General features: G+C 37.1%; 3 protein-coding genes across 3 annotated transcripts; all 3 read left to right on the forward strand.

Moving 5' to 3' along the window:
* The first annotated feature begins 385 nt into the window (after positions 1-385).
* Positions 386-3,284, forward strand: LOC120333340 (uncharacterized). Its single transcript, XM_039400741.2, has 7 exons — positions 386-627; positions 925-1,123; positions 1,191-1,321; positions 1,538-1,684; positions 2,146-2,383; positions 2,475-2,608; positions 2,762-3,284. Exons 1-7 carry the CDS (start codon positions 546-548, stop codon positions 2,842-2,844), a joined length of 1,014 nt encoding a protein of 337 aa, XP_039256675.1. The 5' UTR covers positions 386-545; the 3' UTR covers positions 2,845-3,284.
* Positions 3,285-7,254: 3,970 nt separating this feature from the next.
* LOC120343883 (uncharacterized) lies at positions 7,255-10,347 on the forward strand. Its single transcript, XM_039412904.2, has one exon. It carries the CDS (start codon positions 7,255-7,257, stop codon positions 10,345-10,347), a length of 3,093 nt encoding a protein of 1,030 aa, XP_039268838.2.
* Positions 10,348-10,548: 201 nt separating this feature from the next.
* Positions 10,549-12,633, forward strand: LOC144431218 (uncharacterized). Its single transcript, XM_078119054.1, has one exon. The coding sequence runs from the start codon at positions 10,549-10,551 to the stop codon at positions 12,631-12,633; it is 2,085 nt and encodes a 694-aa protein (XP_077975180.1).
* The last annotated feature ends 633 nt before the right edge of the window (positions 12,634-13,266 follow it).

Below are 13,266 nucleotides of genomic sequence, written 5' to 3' on the forward strand. Positions count from 1 at the left end.
TATGAGTAGTGCAGAATTATGTTTACGATTTCGATAACTCTACGTCTATAACGGAAACCGATTTATCGTGAAAAGTTTAATAACTCATCGCTGTTGTCCGCAACATAACTTCGTATCATAAGCAACCAAAAATTCCAATTTATTTACTGTTGTGGAACTATCATGACAATCTTACACACGCATGAATGAATTTAGAATTGCCTTCCGTAATCTAATCTATCCCCCTCAAAGTACATGTGCCGGAAGACGTCTCTTCTGTTTTTTCAGACCTTAACAAACTTATTCATCCTTCTCTGCTTCAAATAGATCCTAATTGTGACGGATTGATGTATTATTATTTTAGCATCATGAGCAATTTATTCAACATGATTTTATAATGGTGGTAACATGAAACCACCCTTCCAAATTACATAATTTTTCGACGGATGAAAATTGCCGATGGAAATAATTAGTAATGCAAACGCTATATAAGAATAGAATTTGGTCTCTCGAATCATTCGTGTGAAGTTTTGTGAGTTAAAAAGAAGCCAAGAACGGTCAAGAATATGAAACTGGCACAAGTTCTTATGGTTTCATTGATGGTTCTGGCGACGTTTTGTTTGTCAGCTTATTCAACTTCAATTTGTGGTAGGTGGGGTGTTACATTTATACTAATGAATTATCAATATAAGATAAACATTATTTCATTTTCATTTTACTCAAAATACAAGATTGAGTCTATTGAAGTTACTTATTTGTAGCTGAATTGCTTCGTTGCCATAATCATGATTCATGATTAATACATTTATATTATGAAGATGTATGACTTTGTATCTCATTAGTTCAAATGTAAAGAATGAGATGCGACGTATGAAATAGGACTGCAAAACAAATAAAACTACTATCATCAAGAGAATATAAAATATTTAAATATGACTATTCTAGAAAATCCGCAATCGGAAAAAGACGTTCGGCTCGCGACCGAAGAAATCGTGAAACGTTTGATGAGAATGCGAAAATCTGATTGGACATGGGATGCGGTTATCACGCCTATTGTCTTCCAAGTTAGTGTTCCAAAAATGTTTTTCGGTCGAGAAAAAACAGCAAGATCTTTTGTGAAAAAAATAAAAAAGAATTTTGACAGGTATTCATATTAATAGCTATATACGTAGTAACAATAACATGAGAATTCATTACAAATTCGTTTTCAGAATGTCGTTGGGACAAAAGGCAGAGAACATAATTGCTATAAAATCTTTGTGTATGAATGAAAGAAACATCGGAGGAATAGATCTTGTGAAAAATGTATCGGAAGAATTGAAACTACAATTTCCGAATAACAGTAAATACTCACTTAAAACATATAAAATTACCTTCAAAAAACTTTAGATAGATTATTCATAAAACAAAATGTGAATTTTTTTACCTATAAACAGTACAGAATAAGAGGGACAGCAATAAATTTAATATCTAGGGTTAATGTCATGATAATAATTGAATTACAATTCAATTTATTACTTATATACTGTACGTTTTATCCAACGATATTTTACTTTAGCTCGTTTTCCTGCCATTGGCTACGGAATGTTTTCCATTGGGATTGGTTCGGTTTGTGTTAGTGGATATCCGATTGAAAATTGGTTGTTTGAAAAATTTATATCTGGACAAAATGAAGACGGAAGTTTTGGAGATTCAAACCATCTCAGTAAGTATTAGTTCACCCATTGAGAGTCGCCATCAAAATTGTATGAAACTTTTTGATCAAACAATATTTTAATCCGAGTATACTGCGTTCGGTTAGAAAATCCAATAATCCGTGGCATAACCAATACGAAATGTAACAAGGTATACAACATCGTAATGCGCTTTTGAAATTGATATATTTTGGGGTAGGAATGTATATAGGGTGTATCGGTTATGATTTGTTTGGTTTTTCACAAGCTCTACGTTTATGTTAAACATTTTTTGGTGTATTCTTCATTTTTGATTTCTAAATCAACGTACTGTCACATTTAACGGTTTGTGAATATTCAGGAAGTATGATACTAAAATAAGTATAAATTTAACTTAACAGTACGCGCAGTGTACTTGCTGCCAATCTTTCTACATTGAGTCTGTCGATTTCACGAAATATAAAACTTCACCTAAATATCTGCAATTTTTCAGTGAATACTATCCGTTTACTTCCGCCCACGCATTGCCTACGTCTGATGCAAAATCCTGCCTACAACGTCACTACACTCGATAATGTGATTTTGAAAATGAGAGAATACATAATGAAAAACATAATTACGACTCGTGCTGGGGAACTGTATATCGAGAACAAATTCTTAACGTCACTTGCGTTAATCGGTTTATGGAAAACAAAAAGTGAAGGAGAAAACCCCGACAAATGGCGTTGCAAGTATGTTGATGTATTTATGACTGCCCTTAAATAATCTCTCAATATCGCTGTACAGATACATTTCTGTTTTTGGTATTTTATGTTTGTGCAGGGAGCTATCAAAAACATTAGGAATCTACCCGGACCCGAACGAAACCTTGTTTCATTTGACTTATCGTTTGATGCGTCTGCATGGGTCTGCATTCTTGGATGTCGCATCACCAGAATTCACCTGTCAAAAACCAGGTAGTGTCTTTGTATTCTATTTAAAAAAGTTTCAAGATGCACTATTCATATATAACCAATATATATATATATATGTATGTCTTGGGTTCACTTAAGTCCTAAATCATCTCACTTATATATTTTACATGTGTTTTTATTGTGACTTTAATTTAGATCCTATTCCGAAAGGTTACGTTCCTTCATGTAAGCCACATAAGCCATGGACTTGCAAGTCGAAGGATCCAGATCCAAAGTAAAATTATAGTCTCCAGAGCAGATTTTGTACAAAGCTTAAAGCAGAAGCAGAACATTTTTGTCGTTTGGTTGTAAACTTTTATCGGTTGCACCAAAACAAAACTTTTTTATTTGATTTTGTAGATAGATTTGTATTTAGATTTTCTCCGTCACATAGAATTTGAAAAGTGAGAAGAGAAATGTCACGTTTTATTTTTCGCTTCTCGATATTTTACATGAATAAGCACTACGGATATGATAATCACAACAATGGGATTTGTTATGTTGCCATGACACCAATTTAATGAATGTGCATGAAACTTTGATGTGTTTTTTAATTTTTAATATTTAAACTCAGTGTTGTTAATTAATTTTTCAATCACCACCTGCATGGGTTCGTTAACTCACATTGTTATGATATTGTTTTGTTGCCATGGCACCCATTGTATAAATGTGCTTGCAATTGCTGTTCTTGCTTTAGTTGAAATATGTATGTCTGAGGAAGTTTGACCTTGGTCAGACGAAACGTTACAGAAATATATTTGTGTTAGTGGGATTGCTGTAGTGCGGACAGCTTAAACCACTTAGAGTTGTTATCTTTACTCTTGCTACAGCATCCTTGAATTATATGCATGCGGAACCACCGACGCAAAAGCATAGAAAACGGAAAAGTAGTTGGTCTTGTAGAAACCCAATCGATAGCACAAGTAAACATTACATATTTTGCAATATCTTATTACAGATAGAAATTATCTTGTAGATTTTCAAATTGACATGTACTGTATCTATTATTGCATTCAAAACGAAATCTGGCGCTAGTTATTTGCTGAACCTATTCATTTTATCACAAATCAAATGTTTAGCAATTTTACTTTCTGATGGCAAACGTTCATAAGGATGAATCTAGGGATCTATTAAATTAAAAAATTACCAAAAAACTGTATTATAATCGCCTATTTTCCTTGTTACAAATAATGCCGAAAATTGAAATTCGTCATATGTTATTAATTACTTACCGTTAAAATATGGTATAAAGTTATCTGCATGGTAGGCATTTCAAGTTTGTTCCCGGTTAGTAGTAAAGGCCAAGGCTAACTCTCGTAAATGTGTAGGAAATTGCCACATACGCTTGCGCTATTCGTTACACTATTTAAATATACATGGTGACCATACAAATATGAGCTTGATGACAATTTACTACTTGAATCTGCAATTTGACGTAACGTTTTTGAGAATTCGTACAAATAACAGCTATGTTATCTTGAATATCATTATTATCTTTATTTAATGTTTGGATTACATGCTACATTCGTTCGTAATAAATGTTATTGCTGCTGAATCGTAAATTGTTTCTCAATGCTTTATTGGCATTGTTACATATGTATTGAATATTCAGCTTCGACGCAAAATAAGGACCAAGCAGTATGGCCAAGTTAAATTCAATTGAAGGATTTTCTTATTTACTCCTTCAATTTTTTTGATATTCTCAGAGCAAGTGTCACAAATTTCCACACAGAATCAAAAAAATTATTGATAAGCGAATTTCAAGCAACCACTAAAGTTATGATAGATATGTAATATTCAAATGTTAGTTTATTCAGAGTGTGATAAGGCGTAGCCACGTAAATGGGATATAATGTTTGCTTAAACAAAAGAGCATACAATAAATATGGCATCATTGAACATTAATGTTTAGTGTCACTTTCACTAACATAAAATTGCATGCTGTAATGTATTCAATCTTTTCATACTTTACCGTTGTCAATAGAACCATACAATCAATCTGATAATTTTTCAACATGAAATTATATAAATTGACTTGTTTGAGTTGTTAAGGTAGCGCGCAATGAAAAATCGGAAAATTTGAGAAAAAGCTGATAAGTTGTGGAAAATTCAAAACTACATATCAGTTGAATCAAAAATCGTGAAAGTTTTGTGATATCATATCGAAACAATTATCTCTTACATAATTTTATGATAACTTATTAGATGGTAAGTATTAGATTTGATAGGTATCTGACATTAACGTATATAAACGTAAAAGGTTATCAGCTTTTTATGAAGTTACAGAGATAAGGGTAAATAATTAGAAACTCATTTTTAAATAATTGATATGCAAATCAAACAAAAAAAGTTTGGATTACTGTTAACTGTCACTAAAATTTAAAAAAAAATCATAATTTACCATTTTATCGCATAATTAACAAAACAATGATTTTAAAATTTGGAGATGCGTGCAATGAATGATCGAAAAATTTGGGAAAGATTGAGATATTATGAATTGCAGCTCTTTCGCAAATGTTCCAAATATTCATTGACAAGTTATGATGTTTAAGATTGCATATAATCTTTAAATTGTATTAAACAAGCTGAGAGAAAAGGTGATAAGTTGTGGAATCCAGCTCTTTCGCAAATGTTTCAAGTCTTCATTGGCATTGCACCGTAAAACCTTTTACGTTTATATACGTTACTGCCAGATACCTATCAAATATAATCATTACTATCTAATGAGTTATCATAAAATTATGTGAGATATAATTGTTTTGATATGATATCACAAAACTTTCACGATTTTTGATCAAACTGATATGTAGTTTTGTAAGTTACAGAGATATGGGTAAAGAATTAGGAACTCATTTTTAAATAATTGATATGCAATTCAAACAAAAAAAGTTTGGATTACTGTTAACTGTCACTAAAATTTTAGAAAAATTCATAGATTACCGTTTTATCGCATAATTAACAAAACAATGATTTTAAAATTTGGATATGCGTGCAATGAATGATCGAAAAATTTGAGAAAAGCTGAGATATTGTGAATTGCAGCTCTTTCGCAAATGTTCCAAATATTCATTGACAATTTATGATGTTTAAGGTTGCATATTATCTTTAAATTGTATAAAACATGTGATTTCATTTATTGAAGTAGGGTTCAATGAAAAATCGAAAAATTTGAGAAAAAGCTGATATGCGTGAAATCCAGCTGTTTCGCAAATGTTTAACATCTTCAATGACATTCTGTTAAAAACCTATAGTCGTTGCCATTGCGTGCTGTAATAAATTCAATCTTTTCATACTTTACCGCTGTCAATAGAACCATACAATCGATATGATAATTTTTCAACATAAAATTATATATATTGACTTGTTTGAATTGTTGAAGTAGCGCACAATGAAAAATCGAAAAATTTGGAAAAAGCTGATAAGTTGTGGAATCCAGCTCTTTCGCAAATGTTCCAAGTCTTCATTGGCATTCCATCGTAAAATCTTTTACGTTTATATACGTTACTGTCGGATACCTATCAAATCTAATAATTACTATCTAATAAGTTATCATAAAAATATGTAGGAGATAATTGTTTTGATATGATATCACAAACCTTTCACGATTTTTGATCAAACTTATATGTAGTTTTGTAAGTTAGAGAGATAAGGGGAAAGAATTAGAAACTCATTTTTAAATAATTGATATGCAAATCAAATAAAAAAAGTTTGGATTACTGTTAACTGCCACTAAAATTTAAAAAAAAATCATAAATTACCATTTTATCGCATAATTAACAAAACAATGATTTTAAAATTTGGTTATGCGTGCAATGAATGATCGAAAAATTTGGGAAAAGCTGAGATATTGTGAATTGCAGCTCTTTCGCAAATGTTCCAAATATTTATTGACAATTTATGATGTTAAAGGTTGCATATTATCTTTAAATTGTATAAAACATGTGTTTTCATTTATTGAAGTAGGGTTCAATGAAAAATCGAAAAATTTGAAAAAAAGCTGATAACCTTTTGTCGGCGATAGAAGTTTCTTTTCAGTTGATTATTATTTTGAACGCTGTTCTTCCTTGTGTTCCGACCGGCTAATTTTTATCGATAATTGCTTTTCTGTTTTGACGCGAATTTCGCGGGCTTTACTGCACCTGACGTGTCACGCGTGGCTCTTGCATCTCGACTTTACGCGTCGTAGGACGTTCTTGTTTAATCTTGTTATGGTGTCAGTGGTGTGGTTTCGCATTATCCGCTTTACTGACTTAGCGTGTGGGTGGCATTTGGTCTCGTTAGGTAGAACTGTGGTGAGGGTATCGTAACCGGGGCCCCATATGACCATCGTCGTCATTTATTGCTTTAATTGTTCATGTATTTTTATATTTCATTCTGCTTTTCATTTCATAACTGCTTTCTAAATTTAGTTGCTATTATATGCTAATAACGTGATCGTTCACGTTACCTGTCAGTTTCTTGTCGATTTAGGCCTTTGGAGCGTTATCATATGTAAGTTTATTTTCTATTAACTTTCTGGTTATGCATTTTCGTTCCGCCTTCATCTTGTGATTGTTTATTGACTATTTCACTTTATTTACAGTCAACCGTTTTACAATAAACGCGTATGACATGGAACATCTGTATGCCTAAATCTGACAAAGTTGAATATGACGCATTTGTTGAAGAAGTCGCCAAATACTGAAGAATCTGAAGCAACAGCGGCTTCATCGTCGACGAGTATGGAAGAAAGTAAATCCGTACCCGATAATATAATTGAGAGCTTGCCATCCTTAACCACACTCAGACAAAAGCGTGTCAACATAGAGACCGAGCTTAAATCATTGTTGACCAATAGCCGGAATTTGATAAACGAAAAGGCTCGAAGATCGCAACTGGCATGCCCTAAAGCAGAGTTATATTTTAAACTGGCCGCTTATAATCAAATTATATCGAACTTATTACCTCAAATTCGCAATGCAGAGTCAAAAGCTGCTTTCGAAGAAGGCGTTCGGAGCGTGATATCTGAAGTTGAAGGTATGATCGATGAAATTGATAGTTACATCGACCGCGAACCTGAAACATCGTGCGTGGCACCTGACGAAAAGAACTCTGATGTTTCAAGCGGAAGTCTGAAAGATAACAATCAGCCAGCTCTGGCCCAACAGCCGAATGGTGAAATGGGGGCGGCGATTGACCAACTACGAGAGTCTAGCTTGGCGGAGAACGTAACCCACGAACCACAAAGACGAGAACACGATGATCGTCGAGAGACACCATCTCTCCCAAAGAGTAGCTTTATGAACACCAGGTTCAATGACTTTGACGAACGCGATATGTTAGAATCAACTCGGAGAAAAAGTGCCCGCTTTGAACCAGAGACTTTTACTACGACAGATACACGTCGTGAATATACGATTTCTTACACTTCAAGACATTATCAAAATCCTTCACCAGCAAACCAGATGCCATTGCCAGACCAGTCGGTAGACTCCTGGATCGATAATCTCCAACCAAATCAAGCAGGATCTAGAACGGTAAATGATAAAATTTCTCTAGCTGAGCAAACGTGTTTATCTTTGAGTTTAAATTCTAAAATGTGGGCTGAGCATCATTTGCCGCCGGTTCAAATAAGTCCGTTTGATGGTAGTGCTATAAATTGGCCTAATTTCATTGAATTGTTTTATGAAAATGTGCATTCACGGTTGGACGACGATGGTCAACGCATGGTGAGATTGTCCTCATATTTGTCGGGTTCGGCGAAGCGTCGCGTTGAGGGATTAGGTACCGCCGGCAGTCATTACATACTGGTTTTGAAAGAATTGAAACGCCGCTACGGACAGTCTGTATTTATTGCACGGGCCGTGCTTGACCGTGTCGTGAACGGTAAGCGTATTTCGCCTCTCTCGGCCGATAGATTACTTAATTTTCACTCAGACGTTCGTGACTGCGTGGTGAATCTAAAAAAGATGTGTTTTTTGGCTGACATCAGTAGTGTCGAGAATGTAAGGAGAGTTTCAAACAGGATTCCTCAAGAACTGAATTCGAGTTGGAATAAATTTGTTGTGGGTTTTATTCACGAGAACTCTAATCCGACATTAATAGACTTTGAGCAATGGTTGTGGGAAAGAACTGAGGAAATCGCCAATCCTTTTTCTCCTGATGTTACTTGCAATGTCACCAATAGAGTTGACAATGAGAGGCCCAAAACCGGTCGTCGCCAGTTAATTACGTCACCATTTTCAACGTTAACAAATTCGGAATCCGTTAATGCCTCATGCAGTGACGCACTACGTTGTCAATTCTGCAATGCTGGCCATTCTTTAAGAAGTTGTGATGTGTTTTACGGTGCAACCGATGACGTAAAACGTAATTTTGTTGTAGAGTACAGACTTTGCTTTAAATGTCTTGAACCGGGCCATCGTGCATTTATGTGTAGATGTGATGTCAAGTGTAGTATATGCAGTGGGAAACATCATAAATGTATTCATGGAATTCGCATGTTTGAAAGCGTCCCAAGACCAACAAACCGACAGAGTGTAAACAATGCGATGTCGGTAACCACTAGGGTTCAATTTCAGTTGCTACCTGTATTGGTTAGAGGAGCTAACGGACGCTCCGAATATACCGTTGCTTTGCTCGATTCGGCAAGTCAGGTTTCTCTCATTCATCCTAAACTTAAAACTAAATTGGATTTGCGTGGATGTCGTAAAAAGCTTATGTTAACCACCCTGGCGGGAACTGGGATTTCATATGATTCAGAAGCGGTTGGATGTTTTGTACGTGACAAATTAAATCCCGATGGCAAAGAACTAGCTCTAAAATCAGTTTTCGTATGTGACAATAGAATTCCCCACCCTGAAAGACGTCAAACGGATTTTGAAACTTTCCATCATTTACGCGGAATACCACTCCCTGATATTAAAGAAAACGAAGTTATGTTGCTCATAGGTGCGGACCATCCGTTTGCCCACTTTCAACTAGAAAGACGTGTAGGGGGGGATAACGAGGCTATTGCTATTAGAACGCCACTTGGGTGGACTTTGCTAGGTGCAAACAAACGCGCTGGTGAAGTCGACCTAATTCAGGCCAACTGTCACTTATTACACGACGATTACAATATCGTGCAAGAACAAGTTAAGCAGTTTTGGAGTACGGACGCGATAGGAATGGTTTACAACATGAAGCGAGCCGAATCAGTGGAAGATCGCGTGGCTGCGGATATGATTAGAGCTAAAACATCCATTGTTGATGGGCATTATCAAGTTGGCTTTTTGTGGCGTCACGATGCTTCCATTATGCCGGAGAACAGTCTTATTGCCCGCACTAGGTTTAAAAATCTGAAATATCGAATTTTGAAAAATGACTGCCTGAGAGACATGTATTGCACGTCTATGAGGAAAAATATCGAACGTGGCTGGGTGCGAAAACTGACCGATAAAGAACGGGATACTTTGGGTCCTCGAACTTGGTATCTGCCCCATCATGGAGTTCAGAATCCGAATAAACCCGGCAAGATAAGAATAGTTTTTGACGCCGCTGCTACATATTGTGGAATTAGTTTAAATAATCAGATATATTCGGGACCTGATCTTATTAATAATTTAATTGGTGTTTTACTGCGATTCAGAGAAAGACCCGTTGCATTGAACGCTGATATTGAAGCCATGTATCATATGGTGCGTCTACCGCAGTCAGACACCGATTCAGTTCGATTTTTCTGGCAAGAAGATCTAAGATCAACATCCCCACCTGATGTATAACAGTTTTTAGTAAGGATTTTTGGTGCGGTCGACTCGCCATATGTTGCAAATTACTGCCTTAAACAAACCGCGCTTGATAATACCAGCCAATTTTCAACGGAAGCAGTAGAAACTGTTCTCAGGGATTTTTACGTAGATGATCTGCTTTCATCAAAATGGAATGATGACTCCGCCTTTTCCGTCGCACAAGAAGTTTCTAATATGTTAGCAAGTAGGGGTTTTCGATTGACAAAATGGCTTTCAAATTCCAAAACATTATTGTCGAAATTTAACACAGAGGATCGTCTTAATCCTGATGTTGATCTAGATTTTGATTGTTTGCCCGTTTCTAAGGCGTTGGGACTTCACTGGAACACTAATGACGATGATTTCTTCTTTATTTACAATTCGTTGGCAAAACCTGTTACAAAAAGAGAGGCGCTAAGTGCGACGGCATCGGTTTTTGACCCTCTCGGAATTTTAGCCCCTATTATTTTAACTGCAAAACTACTTATACGGGAGTGCTGGAGAGATGACTTGAAATGGGACGAAAATTTTGATGACCGTAGGAAGAATACTTGGGGCGACTGGACCGAATCGTTAAAACAATTGACTAATTTTCGTGTGCCTAGACAATATTTAGGAGTCTCGAAAACCGATGCCACTTATGAGCTCCACTTGTTTTGCGACGCGTCTGAACAAGCTTATGGTACCGTGGCTTACTTGCGTGCCAAGAAAGGCCAGTGTGTGAATTGTAGTTTTTTGATGGCCAAATCAAGAGTCTCCCCGATGAAACATATGTCCGTTCCCAGACTAGAGCTGCAAAGTGCCTTATTATCCGCGCGTCTGCTGAAATTTCTGCGCAAGTCTTTAACCCTGCCCATCACATGCGAAATGTTGTGGTCAGATTCTACGTGTGTTCTGAGATATCTCCGAAACACTAAAACAAGATTCAAAACATTTGTTGCAAATAGACTGCGTGAAATTCTTGACTACACTGAACCTGCGCAGTGGCGATATGTCAATACCCAAAATAATCCAGCGGATTGTTGTACGAGAGTCATGCCCATGAACAAATTCATCGAAAGCGATAACGTGTGGATAAGCGGACCAAAGTTTTTATTGTTGCCTGAATCATCGTGGCCCCAACAGCCGGTATTAGGAGCAATTAACAATCGTGATTGCGAAGTTCGCGGAAAGGTCTGTTTTACAGTTACGTGGCCGGAAATCCATAAATACGGATTTCTGAATGACAAAATCCGCATCGACAACTTAATCAGGGTGGAAATGTTTTCCACATGGTACTCTTTATGCAAGCGGACAGCTATGGTAATTGCAGTCGCGGATGTGTTTCGAAGAAAGACCAAAATCTTAGAGCTTCGTCCGAAACTTTTAGAACTGAGTGGCATGATGTGGATAATAGCGGCCCAGCGAGAGCATTTCGCAGAAGAAATAAATGCTTTGAAATCGGATAAATTACTCTCGTGCAGGTCACCGTTATTGTCGTTGACACCTTTTTTCGATGGAGTCTTCTTGCGTGCAAATGGTCGCTTACAAGAGTCACCTGAGCCGCTTGAAACGAGGCATCCAATAATATTGCCATACAGTAGCACTAAGTGTAAAGATAGTTGTTCTTGTCGTGTGTCTTGGCTTCTGATGTGTGCAGCTCATTGTCGATTAGCGCATTCTGGCCCAGATGCAATGTTAGCGTCGATCCGGCAAATATTCTGGCCATTGAAGGGTCGCAAACTTGCCAGTCGCGCAATAAAGAATTGTTGGCCGTGTCGGAAACGCTCAGCTCGCCCTCAACCGCCCCTTATGGCAAACTTGCCCGAGGTTCGTCTGCCGGAGGCGAGGCCATTTTTGAACAGTGGGATAGATTACTTTGGTCCACTGTATGTGAAACGAGGACGGTCCACTGAAAAGAGATGGGAATGTATTTTTACTTGTTTATCGTGTAGAGCAGTGCATTTGGAATTGGCCTGGTCAATGGAAACTGATTCCTTCATATGCGCTCTTAGAAAGTTTACAGCAATCCGAGGCCCCGTGAAAGGAATATGGAGTGACAACGGGTCCAATTTCGTTGGCGCTTCAAGAGAATTACGGCAATTAATTTCTGATCTGGATCAAACTCGCATTACCAACGAATGTTTGAAGAAAGGCATTGATTGGAATTTTTCGCCACCTTATGCCCCTCATTTCGGGGGCATCTGGGAGCGGCTCGTCAAGAGTGCAAAGCGTACTTTGAAGGCAGTCCTTGGTAACCTATGTGTAACGGACGAAGTATTAACGACTGCGTTCGCTTAAATTTCCGATATTATGAACAGCCGTCCTTTAACTCATATTGGGGACAACGTACATGATCCAGCACCCCTCACGCCCAATTGTCTTATACGTGGGCATACTGACGCAAATACACCACTGGATACAGATTGTACATCAACAGCGCATCGGAGAAGATGGAGACAAACCGAAGCAATCTCGAATCAGTTCTGGAAGCGATGGCGGCGAGAGTATCTACCAATGTTGATGACTCGAACAAAGTGGCTGAAAGATCATAGGAATTTATCGATAGATGATATCGTAATTGTTGTAGATGACGGCGCGCCAAGAGGAAGTTGGCTACTAGGAAGAGTTATCAAAGTTTTCCCTGGAAAAGATAACCGGGTGCGTGTCGCAACCGTTAAAACAACAAATGGGGAAATAACCAGACCTGTGACGAAACTATGCCTCCTGGAAAATGAATAACCCCTTGAAGGGTTATTGGGGGCGGCTGTGTCGGCGATAGAAGTTTCTTTTCAGTTGATTATTATTTTGAACGCTGTTCTTCCTTGTGTTCCGACCGGCTAATTTTTATCGATAATTGCTTTTCTGTTTTGACGCGAATTTCGCGGGCTTTACTGCACCTGACGTGTCACGCGTGGCTCTTGCATCTCGACT

Source organism: Styela clava, chromosome 13 (genome assembly GCF_964204865.1).
Source record: "Styela clava chromosome 13, kaStyClav1.hap1.2, whole genome shotgun sequence".
NCBI classification, from domain to species: Eukaryota; Metazoa; Chordata; class Ascidiacea; order Stolidobranchia; family Styelidae; genus Styela; species Styela clava.